Genomic DNA, 19,290 nt, shown 5'->3' with positions numbered 1-19,290 from the left:
GACCTGAGACCAGTTACTCCGCACCTATGGTCCGCAGGGTATTCCTGGGAGCCTAGTCTACAAAGTCTGCCTTCTCTGGGGCCCATGGAGCTCTGGCCCAGTGCCAGGCTTGTGGAAGAGGCAGAGCAGAGTGTGGAGGAAGGCCAGGGATGGATGGCACCTTCTTCCCTTGTCCCTGGGGCCCTAGCCCCTGCACCCAAGTGGATTCTAGGTTCAGAAAAGTACAAGAAGCCCACATACAGCGCCTCTCACCCCCTGACTGTTGAGCGCTCTCAGATTTCTCTTTCTCAGTCCTTCCTGCCATGACTCCATCTTCACCTCTCCCATTTTGTCCCATGCCCCATTTCACAAATTACAAAGGCCAGAGGCTGGGCACTCTTTCTCTCACCCTGTTGTGATTCTCTTTATGCCAACGTGAGGCCAAGATACCAGGGGTGCTGCAGCCACTGACCGGTCATTTGCACTGGGACAAGCCATTGCTCCTCTCTGGCCTCAGGATCCCCCTCTGGAAGTGAAGGGCTTGGACTTAGTTCTAAGGGCCCCACAGCCCAGGGTCTGAGCCATCTCCTGGTGCCTGCCAGGGGGCCCACAGCCAGCACTGGGGCAGGGTCGGGCCAGGCGTGGTGATGGTGCTGACGGCAGCGGGCAACGATCACAGTTTTTCCACTTTGCAATGTGTTGGCAGCCGGCTTCCCTTTGGGAGGAGGGGTGGTTCAACCCCAGAGCATGACGCTGGGAAGGCAGGGGAAGTTCGTACCTCGGGGCGCTCTAAGAACAGCCCTGACCCTGAACTTTCCAGGGCAGCTTGGGCATACCTCACTTGGAAGGGCAGCAGGGATGTCCCCTGTCAGGCAGCGCCTGGGCCAGAGGCTGTACCCATGGGCGTTTTGACTTTTCCGGGAGACAGGGACAGGACCCTGGTGTCTTTCTGCCCAAAGCCCAAGTGTGCAAAGAGACCCTGATGTCATTGCCCAGCAGCTCCCACACCAGCTCTGCATCCTGCAGCTCCTCCAACAACCTGGAATGCCATGCAGGGGCAGTCAGCCCAGCTGACGTGTGCCCGTGTGACATGTGTGACTGTGAGAGAGGGAGAGGGAAGTACCTGGTGCACTTAGCTTGTGATTGTAAAGTCCTCAGTTAACAGCCTTGAAGAAAAGCATACGATACACAGACTGTATCCTATGGTGAGACCCCGTAAGTAAAACAATATGTGTGCATCTAAAAAACGGCAAGACCAACGTCCAGTGTTAATTCTGGTCAGTTGGGGGCAGGAATGAGTGACTTTTATCTTCATCTTCATTTTCTCCTAAATTATAATCAGAAAAGGCCAAGGAAAAAAAAGTATTTTCATTAAAAAGAAAAGGAGGATTTTTCAACTGGTTTGCAAGACAGAAATAGAGACACAGATGTAGAGAACAAACATATGGACACCAAGTGGGGAAAGCAGGGAGGGTTGGGGGATGAATTGGGAGATTGGGATACCAAATTGTACACTCTAAATACATGCAGTTTATTGTATGTTAACTCTATCTCAATAAAAGTTCTTTAAAAAAAAAGGTTGCTACTGGGGCATGACAGCAGCTGGGATGTGGTAAGGCAGGGGACTTTGACATTTTATTATAACTCATTTCTTGACCATTTGACTTTATACAATGTGTATAGATTACATTGATTAAATGAGAATTTTTAATAAAAACGTATTAAAAGTAAATCTATAGCAAATAATGGACTGGAATAATAACACATGGCATCTATAGAGAAACATGGAAAATATGTGTTGTATGCTGAACCGTCTGTGAAAGTAGAAGTACAATATGATCACAACTTCATCAAATATGTAGGCATGTGGACAGAAATTAAGAGGTAATATGCCAATAAAATAGATATTGTGTGGAAAAAAAAAAAGGATTTTTAAAATAAAGTCCTCACTCCCCCAGAAGTCTAGAGCCAACTTTCTTTTAGTGGCTCTGCTGCTCAGGTGCTTTGTGATCAAAGCCTAGCCCACACCTTCTCTGGTCTCCATCCTAGGGGACAGTAGTTAGATGGTCTCTGAGGTTCCATCAGTTGGTGGCATCCTACAGGATGGGGTTTCCAAAGGGACTGGCTCCCACGGCCCAGGTCAGCCCAACCTGTGCCCACCTCCCCTGGCTGCTCCCCCACCCTCACCTGCCACCACAGGTGTTTCCGGAGGGGCTGGGCAGCACAGCTGGAGAAAGTCTTGTGTCCTCAGTGGGCCCAACTGAATGAGCAAACAGGATTTCCAGGCCCTCAAGGAGCTTGCCTTCCAGAGAGTAGACCTGTCCAGACAACCATCAAACAATCAAGTACATGGAAATGGTAATTCCAGAGAGAGGTGAACACTGTCAAGAAAAACAAACAAAGCAGGACAATGTGAAGACATCATTGGGGAGGGTAGAGGATGATGAGTTTTCACTGGGTAGTCCAGGAGGGCCTCACAGGGGAGGTGGCAGGTGGCATTTGAGTTGAGATCTCAGTGACAGAGAGTCAGCCACGGGAATATCAGGAGATGGGCAGGTAGGGGTGCATTTCAGAGGGAGAGCAGCAAAAACCCTGATGTGAGAATAAACAGGCATGTTCAGGGGCCGGAAGCACGCCTAGGTGGCCTGGAGCCTCTGAAGTCTGGGGGTTCGGTGGGGGTTCAGACTTCCTTCCAGGTCCAAATGGAAGCCATTGGCGAGTGTGAGCAGGGGAATGGTTTATTTGGAATTTGCAAGATTGCTCCAGCTGTTGTGAGGAGAGTGAATTTGAGGGGGCAAGAGGGGAAGAAGGTAGTACAGTGAGGGGGTTCTGGGCTGGAAGACGTGGGCTTGGAGATGGTGGGAGGTGGTGGTGGGTGGTAGTTTGAAGCACATCTTGAAGGTTTACCTGGCAGCATCCAGGTTCGTCAGCATCATGGGTTGGATGCAGGGGAGGGAAAAGGGGGGTCTCCCCATGTGGGACCTAAGCTCTTGGGTGTTTGGTGGAGTCTGATATTGCAACTCAAACTCACCCCATCCCAACTCTGGATGGGGGAGAGATGACCAAATAAAATAACAGATACCCCACAGGCCAGAGTCACTGCCATTGCCTTAAAATTGACATCAACAGCCCTAATAAAGGAGCCACTGTCCCAGCCTGGTTGGGGCTCTCTGGGTGTCCAGGGGGGATGGTTGTGGGTTGTGACCTTGGGCAGGCATGGGTGGTTCTGCTGGTGTGAGCCTGTGTGTCTGAGTGTGACATCTTAAGGGCTGCACCAGGCCACCAGCAGGCCCTTCCCAGACTAGGATGAATCTCTGTTTGGCTGGGGCATTCCATACAAGTCCAAGACTTGTCAGGCCCACAGAGGAAGGGGGGCCAAGGGCTGGGGCTAGGAAGCTGAGACTCTTCCCCTCCAGCAAGCTAGTGAACTCTGGAGAGACTTCATGTGTTCATCTGCAACATGGGCAGAAAAATAGCTGCTGCCTGCTGATCCCTCAGGGGCATCGTGGGCCAAAGGAGGCCTTGGGGTTTAACGGAAAGAGCTTTGTTTCTTGGTTGCTGAGTGCCTGAGCATGTCTTTTCACTTCTTTGAGCCTCAGTTTCCTCATCTGTGAAATGGACCGCGTACTTCATAGGATTATTGTATTGTTGATGGTGTTTACTGTCACACTGTGTGCTGGATAAATGGTTATTATCGGGAGGGTGATGGATGAGAGGGAAGCAGAATGCCCCCTCCTCAGGGCCCAGACCTCCGGGCACAGTGACTAGGACTTGGAAGGGGAACTAAAAATTAGCCCTAGAGGGACTCAGGCCAAGGCCAACCGAGCCCAATGGCCAGAGGAAGGGTCTGGAGGGAGGGTCTGGGCCTGTGGGTGTGGAATACAGCTTCCCCAGGTACCACTGAGAGTCTGAGGGTAGACCAGTGACCCAGGAGCCGTAGTGTCCCCTCTCTGTTTTGTAAGCAGTGTGGCCCCTGGAGAATGGGGCCTGGGCTTCATGCCAGGGCTCTGCGCCTGCCCTGGGACCTTGTCCCTAGCCTTCCATCAGATCCTTCACTTGCCCCTAAATCCTTCCAGGGGAAAGATTTCTTAGGGTTAGCCAGACACGCCTTCAGGATGCAGGCTTCTGGCCCAGCTGGCCGTCTTGGTGAGGCTGCTTCCTGTGGCCAGCAGAGGAAGTGATGTCACTGGCACGGGCAGGTCTGCAGAGGGTATGGGAAAAGGGCTGTGCAAGCGGCCTCCTTTGTTAGGAAGAACTTGGCGCCCCCCAAGCCCCACCAGGCCCCATTCGTCATCGGTAGCGGCTATTGTAACTACCTCCGAGGGGGGCCCAGCCTGAACCCCACAGCCGCCAGAAGCCAGGGACAGATGGAAGAAGGGCTTTGTGTCCAGGGAGGGGTCCTTCCATGTGGGGTTTGTGTGTTTTTAAAACATAATAATAAGCAGGCTCCTCTCCCCCCACTCTCCCCACTCCCCGCTGAGCACATCCACCTCATAGTGAATGGAAGAGATTTTCCATGCGGTGGGAGGTCAAGTCTGGAGAGAATTAGCCGGTGTCCAGGGGTTAGAGAAAGACTGATTGCTGATGATAAATGTGCCCAGCGTGGGGCGTTTCTCGCCTCCTCAACTCCTGCCTGCCCCCCATTCTCCCCTCCCAGTCCTGCCCCTCAGTGTGGGCACCGCCTCACACCAGCCAGCCCTGCTCAGCTACCGATGCCCACTCCCTGCAGTTGAGACCCCGGGGGACCCAGGCCAGGCCTTGTCACCCATCTGGGGACAAAACCCAGAGGGCAGGAGTATCAAGGCCCTCTCTACTAAACCGCTGCAGCCTCTGAGGTCTCTGCCCTATTGGCCAGGGGTGGACCTGGCTGAGATGGGTGGTAGTGAGTTCCACCCCAGGCATGGGAAAATACAGAGCCCAAGCTTTTACCCATAGCCATGCCATGCTGTGCTGTCTCCCGCCTCAGCCCTGAGTCAGAAATGGGGCTCTGGTCCAGCTTGGCTGTTAATTTGTTGTGTGATGTTGCATTGGTCACTTCCCCTCTCTTAGCTGGTAGAACAGGGCGCCAGGTGCCTCTGTACTTGACTTGCTGTGCTTCTGGCCTAAAGGGCTGAGGTGTCTATAGGCCAAGGAGTCTGCCAGTGCAGGGTTTCAGGACTTCGCACACATGGCTCTGCTGGAGAACCTTTCCTGCCTGGTGCTTCTCCCTGGGACATGGGCTCTACCCAGTTAATAGAGTTCATTTGCATCTGTTTTCTTAGCTGAGCTTCACAGCAACACCACAGAATTGACAGGGCAGTACCTGTTAGCCTCTTTTTCATAGAGGGGAAACTGAGGCCTTCTCAAGGTCTCAGTGGCAGAATGAGGATTTGAATTGGTCTGCTGGCTCTTAGCCCAGCCTGTTCCGCCATATGCCCATCCAGGCTGGACCCCAGGCTCAAGGTCACTGTAAGGGAAGCAGAACTCCTCTGGCCTCTCCTATTGACTGGTGACCATCTCTCATCCAGGGATGTCTGAGCACTGTAGTTTTAGCTTTCCCTTCCTCTCAGGGGTAGCTCTGGGAAATATGGTTTCTTTACCTTTGTTCTGAAGCTACTTCCTTCATCTCCAAGGCCCCCTGACTTCTGCTTATTCTAGTGGCTCAGATTCTGGTACCTCTTAAATAAGCCCATGGCCTTGACTTCCACCCCATGAGGACCTCCCATCTGCCAGGTGTGTCTCCACACTGGGCACTGCCCAGGCCCGGCCCCAGGGAAGGAGCATGCAGGCTGGCACGGGTCCTGCTGTCAGGTGGAGACCAGGCTCAGACTCCTGTGTCCTGCAAGCTCCAGTCCCCTCCCAGGGGACGGGTACCCTGTCCTGGACACCATGGAGACACTAAGAAGAGTGTGGTGTGTTCCCTGCTTTCTGGAAGCAGCCACCCACAACTGCCAAGGAAGCAGGGAGGTGCCACCAGACCCCTCCCTAAATTTTAAGTGGATTGTTAGCAGAATGGAACTTGCCCATGAGGAAGCCAGGTTGGTGTTGAGGGGATGCAAGACAATGTCTTGTGAATACTTGAAAGAAAGGCAAAAAAAAAAAAAAAAAAAAAGTCAAGAAGACCAGGGCAGGCAGGCCACAACCTCCAGAGCCTAGGACAACATCATGGGGAGGAGGAAGCACACTGTTTTGCGTAACCTCAGAGGTTGACATTATAGCGATGGCTGGAGCCTCTGACAGCAAATTTCAGCTGAAAGCAAGGAAGGCTTTTCTGTTAGATCTGTCTAAAGGAGAACCTGGCTTTGGGGAGCTGTTGTGAGCTCCTTGTCCCTGGAGGTATGTGAGTCAAGGTTGGATATGGAGTTGATGGGGGTAGGGGGTGAGTTGTATGAGATGGTCTTTGAAGTAACCTCTATCCCTGTGAACCAGTGCGTCCAGTGACACCAGCTGACGAGAGACCCCATACAGGAAGGCATAGGTCAGTGAGAAGCGAGGGTTTGAATGGTGCCCATCAACAGTGAATAATTCCTCCTTCTCCCTCCCTGGTCTCCCCCCAACACTGTGCCCTAGGACACCAATAGGCCTGGGTCTTTGAGCCAGGAATAAAAATGGCAAGAAAGGTGACCCCACTTTAAGCAAATTCACGTCATGAAAAAAAAGTTATGCAAAAGGGTCCTGTCCTACATTAACAGATTTCCCCATCAGGCATCTTCAAATCTCAAAATGTGAGAACCAGAGCGGGGCTTGAGAGCTTGACTCAACCAACTTCCTGATTGTACAGATGGAGGCCCGAGACCTGAGAGGAAGGCCACATGACAGTGCCAGTCCCCAGCCGGGGTGCAAACCCAGGGCTCCTGACTTCAGTGGTGATTCTTTCCCTGTGTCTGACCATCTTTAGTTACATCTGTGCAGGGATTTCATACCTTCAGTTTGGATTAGCTGGGCCGTTCGTGGATGCAGCTGTAAAGGCAGGTTGCATTTTTGCAACTATAGGTTCAAATGAATTCTGTGATTGGAAAACTATACTTTATGTGGGCCATTTTCCCACCAGGAGGAAATCCAGATCTGGCCTGGAAGTGGCAAAGCCTCCTCCTAGAGAACCTCTTCTTAGGTGTTTTATTCTCCTCTGTGAAGATGGGGCAGTGGGAAGAGCGGTAGTGAAGCCAGGGAGACAGGTGATGGAGAGATACGGCTCCAGGCCTGGCTTCCTTCCACTCACCAGGTGACCTCAGGCAAGTCCCTTGGTGCCCCATGTCTTCTTCTGTAACATGGGAAGACAGTGCTCACCTTGGGGTTGTGAGGAGTAAATTAGGTGAACTATCTGAAGCACTTGGCAAATAGTGGACATAAATGCCAATTCCCAGTTCAGAAGTCAGATTCAGGTATCTACCTGCCTGGATAGGCTCCCCAGCTCTGCTACATTCTAGCTTTACAGCCCTGTGCCAGCTACTTAAACTCTCTTGGTCTCAGTTTCCTCATCTGTAATATAGGGATAATAATAGTACCCAATTTAGAGATGTGGTTCCCAAACTGTGTGCCCAGGCACCCTAGGATGCTACAGCAAATTCACAGGGGGTGCTGTGGGATATTTTTAATCTTCATGGAAACACAGCAATACTGGACAGCTGCCAGATGCCGTAACAACTGCTAGCTCCAGATAGCTTACAATTTCAGCATCACACGTACTTCTTTCCTTTAGATGGCACCATACCTTTGCAAAGCTGGAATTTGGCATTTGGGAGTACCCAAGACAATCCGTGAGGGTAGCAGTGTCCACTATGATTCCAAGACATCCTCATTGTAAGTCGTTGTGGCTATTTAGGAGTGGAATACAAATATTATTTTTTCTTCGAATTTATGTGTATTATTTTTTTCTAATGGCTACTAAGTTGTTAGGACACACACACACACGTACACACACGTAAGCTGGTTGGATCTAACTACTAGGAATTTCTTTTGACCTTGGGGTAAAATTACCAAGAAAAATTTCTGGGTAAAAATTACCAAGATGCTAAAGACCAAAAAAGTTTGGGAACCTCTATCAAGGATTGTTGCAGTGCTCAATGAGTTAATATAAAATACCCTCTGAAAGCCTCTGGTAGAGGAAGCACCCAGGAACCCCAAGACTTCATTATTCTTCCCCCCTCCAAGCTGGAGAGGGCAGGCTCAGGTGGCCCCCCTCCAGGACACCTGTGGAGCCTTCCTCACCCGATAAGGCCCAAGCCAGGACCAAGAAGGAGGGGACATGTCCACTGGTCAGGACAGGGGCCCAACTCAGCCACTACCCGGGGTCTGGCAACACCCCCCCCCCCCCCCCACACACACACACTTCTAATTTGTGTCCACTGAGCACGTCCTGTGTGCCGGCCAGCACATGGTCTGCAGTGGTCCCTGTGGGGAGGAATCTCAGGTCAGCCCTTCGTTCTTTTTCCTTGACTCCTGCAGGACCCCGGGGCAGGGTGGGGGCGGTGGGGGGGGAATGTTGGCAAACGGGCAGTGGCTGCATTGAGAGCCACCCAGCACTGCCCTGAATGACAAGGAGGCAGTGATGAGGACGCCCAGCCATCCTCCTGCCAGGACCAGGGCTGCGTCTTTGTGCCAGGGCTGAGAGGAGAGGTGGGGCGGCAGGGCGGGGCCCCGGGGCCGCCAGACTCGGGCCTACTGCCCTAATGGATGTCTGATGTTTGCTTTGCTCAGTCGAGCCTGCGCCTGCTTTATAAATGAGCTGCATTAGGGTTATAAAACAAAGTCATAAATGCAGCCCGCTGTGCCGCAGAGATCCAGGGCAGCCGTCTCCTGCAGGCTGGGGGCCGTGTGTTTAGAAGGTAGGGCGAGCCTGCGACTGCACCCATGTGCTCCCATATACCTGGTCTCATGGCTGCCATCCCCAGAGGGAGGCCCAGTCCCCCCGTTTCACAGCTGAGGTGCCTGAGGCCAGTAAGGACTGGTTCAGACCCAGAGGTGTCTGAGTCTGAAGCCTGAGCCCTGGCTTACACCCCTCAGGCCTGAGACTGAAGCAGGGATGCTGGTGGTGGGAGTTGGGCGTGGAGTCCTCTTGCCCCACTCTCCTCTCCCTAGAACTGCCCGGTGTGGCAGAAGGGCCACAGTGAGCAGCTCTCAGGACACCAGCATCCAGCTCCCTGGGCACTGTGTCATCTTGCCATCCAACTCACACTCCCAGACCCTAGCGGCTGCCAATTTACCTACAGAGAAGGTGTCTGCCTGCCTGACAGAGGGAAGCAGGTGTGGGGAGCCCTGGCCTGGCCTCAGGAATCCTCATTGCTGTTCTCAGTGTAGATGCCCACTAACCAAGTGACCTTGCATCAGTTTGATAGATTTCAATTTCCCCAGCTTTGAAACACGAAAAACAGTCCCAGCCTTGCTGGCCCTTTGATGAGAGAGCCCCCATAATTGTAGAGACCTGGCCAGTGTCAGAGTCTATTAGGAATCTCCCGTGTGGGGGCAGCCGCAGTGTTATGGAGCTACTCCAGGGATAGGCCGTGGGGACTCCTGGGCAACATCTGAAACACTGCAGTCTGGCTTCTGCCTCTTGCCAGCTGTGTGACCTGGGCAAGCGGCTTACCTGCGCTGAGCCTCCACTTCCCCATCAGTAAACCAGGGACAAATATAATATACTTTACAAAGTTGTTGCAAGAATTAGGTCCGTTCACTAGATATGTAAACTGAAAACATAGCAGCTCATTCCAGGGACGCACTGGTTGCTATTTTGACGCAGCAACGTGAACCCATGGGGCTAGGCGCCTCCTAGGTACTCATGTCTCTGCTGGCTTCAGAGACAAAGTGACGAGGTCGGAGTGAAGGGCTCTGCGTGGGTCCCGCAGACCATGCTAGGAGGAGCTGGATTCATCCTCCTCCTCGCTGGCTTCCCCTTCACTCCCCCATGCCTCTCACACACACCCCACCCCCGGCCCAGAGCTCGGAGCCGGTGACAACCCACGCGTTTTCTCAGAGCCCCCGTCTTAGCAGGAGCTCGTGGTCCACACGGAGATGACACGGCTGAAGCACGTCAGGAGTGTTTTGTTCATTCTGCTGTGGAAGAGCCAGGTGTCCCTTGGGCCCCTCTGCCCACGGGGGGACTCCCGAGGGCCGAGCGTGTCCCACCTGTGGCCTCCTGGGACCCCAGCTCCACTTGGGGGACTGGAGCCCTGGGACCGCGACAGGGCCGCCTCAGGCTGGGGAGGGGCTGGGCAGACACGCAGCCCTGCAGCGTCATTTGTTGGTTCCTCTGGAGCAGTGAGCAGAGGAGGACAAGCCCCCTGCCGCTCGTCCCCAGCCACCTGATCGTTTGGCGCTTGGCATTGGAAAGTCAATTTTCCTAAGTGGATGGTAAACCAGCCGCCTGGCCCGGCCTGGTTTCCTCCCTCCCAGTGCTGGGGGTGGCCAGGCCCCCCTCCCTTCCTGTTTGTCTCCCCTCCAGGGGTGCTGTTCTTTCCAGGGAGGCGGGCCGGGCCAGGGTTTCCCTTTGGCCCCTTTGGGGGAGGAGCTGGCCGCGGGCACAGCCTCACTGCCTTCCCAGCCTCCCTCGTGTCCTCGTCCACAGGGCCAAGGGTGTGGATCTGGCTGAAGCGGGAAAGGCTAAGACGGTGGGTCAGAGCCACAGACCAGGGGAAGGGAGGCGGCAGGGAAGGTGGTCTGCCCCCTTGCTGCCGCCCGCCTTGGGCTTCCTGGAGGAGGAGGCACGCTGGGAATGAGCACCAGGGAGCCCAGGCCTGGTGCTGCCACCCCTCTTCAGCCCACCCCTCACCCCTGCGGGCCCTGGCTTGTCTCCCTGCTTCCACCAGCCTGGCCAGCCTCGGCTGCAAAGGGCAGCTGTTGCTTCGGGGCAGAGCTGGCCTGGTTTGAGCTCCAACCTCAGGCCCATTCCCAGCTCTTCACATACTGTGGCATCACCATGGGAAACTGGAGGCCCAGGAGGGCCAGTGGGGAGGGCTGGAGAGGGGTGTCCTTGCCCTGACGGATCGTCTCACCTCCCTGGGCCACCCTGACTCCTTTATCTGTAAAGTAGAATCACGCTGCGTCGTAGAGCTGGGACTGGCTCCGAAACACAGCCTCTTAAAAGCAGGGTGCAGTGGGGAAACCGAGGCCCCAGGAGTGCCAGACCTTGCCCAGGTCACAGAGGGTGTTCCGGCAGGTCTCCTCCAGCTGTCCGCCCCGCCCCCTCCCCAGCCTCCTCTCTCTGCCACAGCCCCCCGGGGATGAAGGGGACCCAGGGCCTCCCGGTCCGTGGCCTCATGGAGCCCTCCACCCTTCACCCTCCACAGGCACTGATCCTGGCAGCGAGGAGCTCCCCGACTCCTTCCCGTCGGCGCCGGCAGAGCCGCTGCCCCACTTCCTGGAGGAGCCGCAGGATGCCTACATCGTGAAGAATAAGCCGGTAGAGCTGCGCTGCCGCGCCTTCCCCGCCACACAGATCTACTTCAAGTGCAACGGCGAGTGGGTCAGCCAGAACGACCACGTCACGCAGGAGAGCCTGGACAAGGCCACCGGTGAGCCCGCCCCACTCGCCTGGCACCCCCAGGTCACCCCGGGCCCAGAGGGTCCTGGGCCTGGGTCCACCCTGGCTCCGTGTGAGACCTCACCGAGCCACGGTGCCCCCAGTCCTCAGTTTCCCCTCTGGGGTTCACCCTGGACCAGTATTTCCCCAAGGCTTGGCCGCTTGCCCTGCCTGCCTGGGTGACCGGGTGAGACAGCACCAACGCCCTTGCTGAGTGCGAGCTCCCTTTTCCAGTTTCTCCCATCCTCTGCTTACATCAGAGAGCAGGTCCAGCTGGGGACGAGGGTTCTTCCCTCCTCCCCCGGCACCTGCTGTGCTCCTTGTTTAAGGAACAGGAGCTGGCTCTGTCTCACAGCCCTGCCCCCAGCACCCAGCCAGAATTCTAGACCATCGTTAGTTTCACAGGTCCTCTCTGTTGGTGAGAAGGGATACTGTTTTTGTTCACATTCATGGTGCAATGCTTCCTTCATAGAAATCAATTGGTGTAGGTTTTTTTAAAAAGGCTAATGATCTTAAGTGAATAATCACAGAAGTGGTGCTAGGATATAGCTCCAGTCCTGCAGGAGAGGAGAGTGGCAGAAGGGTGGAAGGCTAGGAGGCAGCGTGAGGTGTGTGCAGGTCCCTGGGCGCCCTCCGCGCCCCAGGCAGGAGGCAGAGCCCCGGGCTCCTCGCGTCTCCCAGAGCACAGCGCCTGTTTACTGTGGAGGACCCGCGGGGGTGGAGGGCCTTGCCCAGACTCAGGCCAGAGAGGGGAGCCATGCCCTGCAGGTCCGCTGCAGGTGGCCAGCTTTGGGCAGCCCCAGCCCTAGGCTCGGGGTGGCTCCGTTGCCCCAGAGCCTGCCTCGGCTTTGATTTTGTTTTTACCATCTCTTCCCTGACCTTTTCTCTCTCCTTTTTCAGCCCTCTCTTCTTTCCTTCTGTCTCTCCTGCTTCTCCCTTCTCATCCCTGTCTCCTTTGGTGTCTGCCTTTTTTTCCTTATGTCTCTCGCTTTCTCTGCCTCTCTCATTCTCTGTGTCTCTCCCCTGACATGTTCTCTTTTACTCTCTCTCCTTCTTTCTTCCTCCTTCAACTTCTATTTTTCTGTGAAAAGCTGACACATTTCAGAACCGCTCAGGCTTGAAATCATACCCCAGAATGTACTTAATGTCACTCAACACTATACCCTAAAAAATGGTTAAAATAGTAAGTTGTAGATTATGTATATTTTACCAAAAATTTTAAAGAATTCCAAGAAAGTTAGATCTGGAGTCACATTCTCGCCCAAGGTCTAAAAATATAAAAAAAAAAAAAAGGAATTTTTAAAAGGGAAAAAAAAACCCTTATCCCAGCTGCCCCTGTGCTCTGGCTGTATGCCCCTGAGGAAGTCACTCAACCTCTCTGAGCCCCAGTCCTTCTCTCTCTTTTTTTTTTTAAATTTTATTTATTTATTTATTTATTATTTTTGGGGGGGTACACCAAGTTCAATCATCTGTTTTTATACACATATCCCCGTATTCCCTCCCTCCCTCGACTCCCCCCCCCCCACCCTCCCCATCCCAGTCCTCTGAGGCATCTTCCATTCTCGAGTTGCACTCCCTTTGTTATACAACAACTTCCCACTGGCTATCTATTTTACAGTTGGTAGTATATATATGTCTGTGCTACTCTCCAGTCCCTCTCTTTGTAAACTAGGATGTTAACAGAAGGTCTTGGTGTGGATGAACGAAGGTAGTACCTGCACAGCATTGAGAACGGTGCCAGGGGCCAACAGGCTTAGTACACACCCGTTTCCTTCATCTTCCTTCTGGGTTTTTGTTGGCTTCTTTCCTCTTGAAACCTACTTCTCCGAGCCCCTCTGGCCCTCACAGACCCTGTGATTATTGGTAACAGGGTAGCTCTCACTCCCCTGCTACCAGGCGCACAGGCCCTGCCAGCCCTAGAAATCGAGGCACTGTTGTCCCCATTAGCTACAAAGGATGGACAGTGGTCCAGCAGGCCACACCCTTGGCGGCAGTGCCCACCCCCAGCCCTCCCGGGCACTCCCCAAAGCCCTGAAAACACAGGATGACAGCTGGGGGCCAAGAGAGGCAGGACGAGCCCACCCACTAGCTCATGCCAGGTCGAGGCAGACAGCCCAGCCCTGGGTGTCCTGGTCCAGGCGCTGCCTGCCACTTGGCCATCATGCTGGGCGGACACCTCATCTGGGGCCCAAGTCTCGGAGACCAAAGGCCCCCGTCCTCCTCTTTTCCTGCTGGTGGCCATTGCCGTGGTGTCGAGCCCTGCTTGGTGGTGGTTTTTCTGTCCAGCTGTTGGGTGCTCCTGAACCCTTCTGGGTGGATGACCCCCTTGAGAGGGGCCACTCCTCCAGGCTCCCAGCCTGGTAAGTAAAGGGCAGGGCCCCGCTTTCCTGCCCCGGGCCATGCAGGCGCTTGGGAGCAAGCACTCCAGGGCAACCACCGCCAATGGGCAGGGTCGCCCTCCTCGCCCAAGAAGCCTCTTCTCTCCTGGCGCTCCCCCACAGCAAACACCCAGCCCCTCCCCACAGTTTAGATCCCTGGCCATCAGGAGGGGGGTTTCCTCACTGTCTGGGCTCCCAGTGCAAGAGCCCCCTCCCTCAGGGTGCAGGAGAGTTAAGGCAGTGATTTCATTGGGAGAGGTCCAGAGAGGTGTCGTTCATTACTGGGCAGAGTTCTAACTGGGGTAAGACACCAGATAGCTGATCTCAGCTCTGCGGGCAACTTGCTGTGGGACTTTGGGCCCGCCACCTACCCACTCTGAGCCTCACTTTCTCCAAATGTAAAAGAAGGGGGCTGGTGAGATCCAGATGAGCTGCCAGAGTAGTTTTGTGTCCAGCCTGGGCTGGGTGCTCTAATTGCCATGACTCATGTAGAATTTACCCTGAGTGTTTTACTCTGATGAGGGAACCAAGGCTCAGATAGGCTAAGGAACTTAGCCAAGGTCACACAGCTGGGGAGTGAGGGTGGGGCCAGGATTCAAACCTGTCAAGAAGCAGTCCAGCCCTCCACCTAACAACCGTGCCACAGTACCACAATGTGTACACTCAACAGTCCCGCCCTCGGGGCTTATCAGAACCCACATGCAACCGTGAGAGGATGAGCTCAGATACACGATGGCAGGGAGGAGTAGCTTTAGGAATTCTGAGACGGGGGAGGGGAGAGGGCAGTCAGGGAGGGCTTCCTAGAGGAGGAGGCCTCCTAGTTCTCCCACAAGCTTTGGGGAGGAGCTTCGAGTGGGCACCCTCATCCCCGAAGGTTCATCCCTTTCTTGAACGTAGAGGGTTTTGTCGAGGGAGGTTGGCAAAAGAATGAGTGATTCCTTCTCTGTGGGCTGGTGGATCTAGTCAGTTATTCAGGGAGGCCCTCGGACTCTGGCGGGAGCCATTGAGAAATTAGGGATTGCCAGGAAGAGGGGCCTCCCCTCAGCTCCAGCCCCACAGGCTCCTGGGCCATGACCAGAGAAAGACCTCATGCTCGCCTCATATTTGTTGAGCCCATTGTCTATGCCAGGCTCTGGGCCACAGCAGTGAGCATGGCAAAGCCCCACCTCGTTCTCGTGCAGGAGATACAGTTTACATGTGAACACGTCAGCAAGTCAGACAGTTCCAGATAGTGGTCAGAGCCATGAGGGAATCAGGCTCGGTGGGGATGATAACTGCACAGACCAGTGCCCAGTGCAGTGGTGGGAGCGCTGAGTGCCAGTGGGGGTGGACCAGCATCAGGGGGCTTCCCTCTGAAGTGAGGCCCAGTCCAAAGCTGACTGTGTTAGGGAGTTCACCGGACACAGAGAGGACAGAAGAGAGTTCCAGGCAGGGGACTGGATGTGCAAAGGCCCTGTGGCTAGAGGCTCCTGGGAAACATGAGGCCTGAAGACACCCAGTGAGGCTGCAGTGGGTAGATCATGCAGGGCCTGGAGGCCACGTGGAGGGTCTCGGTTTTTACACTGGGATGACTGGAGACATAGCAGAGGAATGACACGCCACTTGTGCTTTTCGAAGAACACACGCTGTCTGCAGGGTAGAAAGTGGACTGGATGCGGGCAGAGGGCTTGGGTTAGCCATTGAGTTTCCAGGTGAGTTGCAGTGGTGGCTTGGGCCAGGCTCGAGGCAGAAGAGATGAGAAAGATGGAAATAGGAGGCACCTGTGAGAGGAGCCCGCAGGACTCAGGCGGTTGGAAAGGAGAGAGAGATCGTGGCCCTATGCCTGTGTCTCCTGTCCCCAGACCTCCCCCCGATGGCATCTCTCTCCTCCTCCCAGGCCTGCAGGTGCGAGAGGTACAGATCGAGGTGTCACGGCAGCAGGTGGAGGAGCTGTTTGGGCTGGAGGATTACTGGTGCCAGTGCGTGGCCTGGAGTTCTGCGGGCACCACCAAGAGTCGCCGGGCCTATGTCCGCATCGCATGTATGCCACCCTGATACCCTCGCCCCATTCCCCCAGGCCCTTTCCCCTTTCCTGTGGATCCTGGAGACGGAATCCCACACACAGACAGTAGGGCACAGGGATGCCAGCTCAGAAGGCAGCTTAGAGACCCAGAACCTGTGCCACCTTTGGCCCCAGGATTTCCAATGGCCCTTTTTCACCTCCTTGTATATAAGGAAGCTGCCAACTTCCTGACCATCCCTGGCCACCATGTGCATAAGATCCCAGAGTTAGGCAGGGTACCTTGTTCTCCCAAGCCCCCATTTTGGAGACGTTCCCCAGGTAAAGCCAGATGGCCCAGTGAATGTTTCTTTGGTGTGCACTGCCACCTAGTGGCCAGAATGGGGCACTTCAGGATCCGGCTCTGCCTGACTGGCCTCCTCCCTGACCCCACCTGACTGTGCAGTGGACCCCTTTCCCTTCTCCCAGACCTGCGCAAGAACTTCGATCAGGAGCCTCTGGGCAAGGAAGTGCCCCTGGACCACGAAGTTCTCCTGCAATGCCGCCCACCAGAGGGGGTGCCTGTGGCTGAGGTGCGTGGGGATGTGGGGAACACTGGGCAGGGCAGAGGCCAGCCAGGCACGGTGTTTACCACCAGTCATGGTGCCTCAGCCTCCCAGAGCCCTCCCATTTCACAGGTGGGGGTATCAAGGCTATAGACAGAGAAAGGAACCATTACCTCTGTAGGACTCAGCCCATGCCAGACCCCAGCTGGGCCCTCCACAGGCATAACCCTATGGGATGGGGCAGAGCTGGGGCAGAAGGCCCAGGGCTCTTTGGGCCGACCCCAGGCTCAGTCTCCTGCACGAGAAGTGGCCATATACACCATGCTCCCCACCCCACCTAGAAGCCGAGGCCCCAGCTTTATGGACACCAAAGGGTCTCCTACTGCATGCGTCTACGCAGATCTTAGCCCATCAGCTGATCCCCTCTTCCACACCGCATGGCCTGTGCACCCTGGGTGATGCCCACCTGTCCCCTTACTGTCCAGCTTGTGTTCCAGACCTTCTGCCTCTTCCACTCCCTGCACTGGTGGTCCTGGCATCAGAGCAGGGCATGGGGGAACATCTCAGCTTTGTTGCCAGGGACCTCAGTAGAACAGGGATTGGGGAAGATGGGACCCTGGGCTTCCAGCTCAGGGTCAGACCTCAGAATCTCGCTCTAATCAATTAGCTTCCCCCCAGCCCAGGCCCCCATTTGGAAATGGGCTCAGACAGACACCCTCTGTAATGGCCACCATCGTGGCTCCCACATGTGCCTGGCACTCGGCATTCTGGTCCTCATAGCAACCCTGCAGGGTGGATGTTGCCATTCCATCTCTGGCCAGGAACACAGCACTGGGGTGGGTGAAGCGGTCACCCAGGGTAACCCAGCTAGTGAGTGGCAGAGCTGCGCACCCAGGTCTGCCGGACCAGGGACTGTGTTTTTAATCACCTGCCAGGCCTCTCACCCTGGCTAAGGGAGTCAGTTTGCAAAGTTGATGATGGAGACATGTACTTATTTAGTACTTACCGTGAGCCAGGCATGTCCTCCCCACTTTCCATATACTGATTCATTTCATCCTCACAGTAGCTCTATGGGTAGTGCTATTAAATATCATCTTAGAGTTGTTGAAATTGAGGCCAAGTGGAAATCCCTTCCCAAGGCCGCCCAGCTGGTGGGTAGTCATCTTAACCACTGTGTTCTGTAGTGTCGAGCACAGAGCCTGGCCTGTGAAGGCCCTGCCCCCTGTGTCACCACCATGGGTGGACACGGCTAGAACTGCTGTCTTGTTTATGTTCAGGCCTCCCTTCCCCTCCAGAGAGGGCCCACTGCCGGGGGTGCAGGGGATCGGGCACTGGGCCCTCACACTCCCAACCCCACCCCTGCAGGTGGAATGGCTCAAGAACGAGGACGTCATCGACCCCACCCAGGACACTAACTTCCTGCTCACCATTGACCACAACCTCATCATCCGTCAGGCCCGCCTGTCAGATACGGCCAACTACACCTGTGTGGCCAAGAACATCGTGGCCAAGCGCCGCAGCACCACCGCCACCATTATCGTCTATGGTGCGGCCTAGATGGGGGGGACGGCTGAGGGAGGGGGAGAGCCTGGGGCTATTTCGGCCCAGGGGCCAGCAGGACCCTGGTGAACAGGTGGGGAGGAGGAGGAGGCTCAGAGAGGGGAGGTACCTTCACAAGGCCACACAGCAAAGGTAGTGGTGAAGTCAGGCACTCCTGGGTCCCCAGCCAGGAGCATTTGCCCCTTCTCAGGCCCTTTGCTTATCCCCGAAGGAGAAGACCCAGTTCTCTGGGAGTCAGGGCTGAGGCAGGGCCCAGTCGGTATCCCAATCACCAAGCCAGTTGTCCTTGCAGAGTTAGGTACCGCTGCTCAGGCCTGTCAGCTGTTCCTTGCTGTTCCCTTGGGCTGGAGGGACAGAGCCATGGCTGAGAAGAGTGTTGTAGAAAGAGCTCTGTACTGGGTTCCAGTTCCAGGCCCCCCATTACTCACGGGGAGACCTTGAGTAAGTGTCAGCCCTCTCTAGACCTTCGTTTTCCATTGCACAATGGGGCGGGGAATAGACAGTGAGCTTCCAGGTCACCTCTGGTGCTGACAGATGCAGCCCAGGTCTTCCCACTGGTATCTGGGCGCCCAGCCTTGTAGGCAGGAGGGGCCCACTGGAAAAGGCCTGGCCTCAGCAGAGGCTGGAGGATGGGGCTTCAGGGGTCCACAGGGCGAAGAGCCAGGCTAACCGGGTGCCACCTGCTGTGCCTGCAGTGAATGGCGGCTGGTCCAGCTGGGCAGAGTGGTCACCCTGCTCCAACCGCTGTGGCCGTGGCTGGCAGAAGCGCACACGGACCTGCACCAACCCTGCCCCCCTCAATGGAGGCGCCTTCTGCGAGGGCCAGGGCTTCCAGAAGACTGCCTGCACCACCGTGTGCCCAGGTAAGGCCACTGGCCAGGTGGCACCACGCCCAGCCCCGCGCCAGCCCCAGGCCCGCCTCTGGGCTGTGGTGTCTGCCAGACTCAGCACTCCCCGTTCGGGAGCGGTAGGGGCAGAAGGTGCCTGTCCTGGGACCCACGGCTGGCGGACCAGGCTGGACTGGGTGACCGGTCTTGACCTCTTCTTCTGCCCTGGGCTGAGGCAGGGATGAAGGCAGAGGCTCTGCGCTGCGGTCTGAGGGGTGGGCTCTCTGCCCTCCAGGCTGAGGGTTCTCAGCATCAGCCCCCGGCCTGGGGCCCCAGAGGCGCCTGGGGTCAGGCAGCCTGCACGCCTGCCCTTGGCTGCTAGACACACTGGCCGCTGACCCCTGTCTTGCAGCAGCCCTCTTTGCCTTCTGTCTTACGCCGTGTCCCCACCAGGTGGTCTGTGTCCTTTCTTTGGGGACGTTTGTGTGAGCACGTGGTGTCTTCACCC

The 19,290-nt window shown here is 55.7% G+C and overlaps 1 protein-coding gene across 3 annotated transcripts in view; it reads left to right on the top strand.

Annotated features, from left to right (window-relative positions):
* The window catches only part of UNC5B (unc-5 netrin receptor B), an 87,259-nt gene that overhangs the window by 54,168 nt on the left and 13,801 nt on the right, over nt 1-19,290 (top strand). For 2 of the 3 annotated variants that reach the window (XR_009053682.1, XM_057734491.1), the window contains exons 2-6: nt 11,241-11,465; nt 15,728-15,871; nt 16,319-16,422; nt 17,761-17,941; nt 18,651-18,818. Coding sequence is in view for 2 of the 3 variants with exons in the window: in XM_057734491.1 (XP_057590474.1) it covers nt 11,241-11,465; nt 15,728-15,871; nt 16,319-16,422; nt 17,761-17,941; nt 18,651-18,818 (822 nt within the window). In the remaining variant the exon portion in view is untranslated. Of the gene's footprint in view, nt 1-7,657; nt 7,759-11,240; nt 11,466-15,727; nt 15,872-16,318; nt 16,423-17,760; nt 17,942-18,650; nt 18,819-19,290 lie in introns of all 3 variants that reach the window. The other variant, XM_057734492.1, reaches the window with a different exon arrangement.

The sequence above is a fragment of the Hippopotamus amphibius genome, chromosome 5 (genome assembly GCF_030028045.1).
Source record: "Hippopotamus amphibius kiboko isolate mHipAmp2 chromosome 5, mHipAmp2.hap2, whole genome shotgun sequence".
Lineage (NCBI taxonomy): Eukaryota > Metazoa > Chordata > Mammalia > Artiodactyla > Hippopotamidae > Hippopotamus > Hippopotamus amphibius.
The sequence above is the reverse complement of the archived record's forward strand: the minus strand, read 5'-3'. Positions and strand labels throughout refer to the sequence as shown.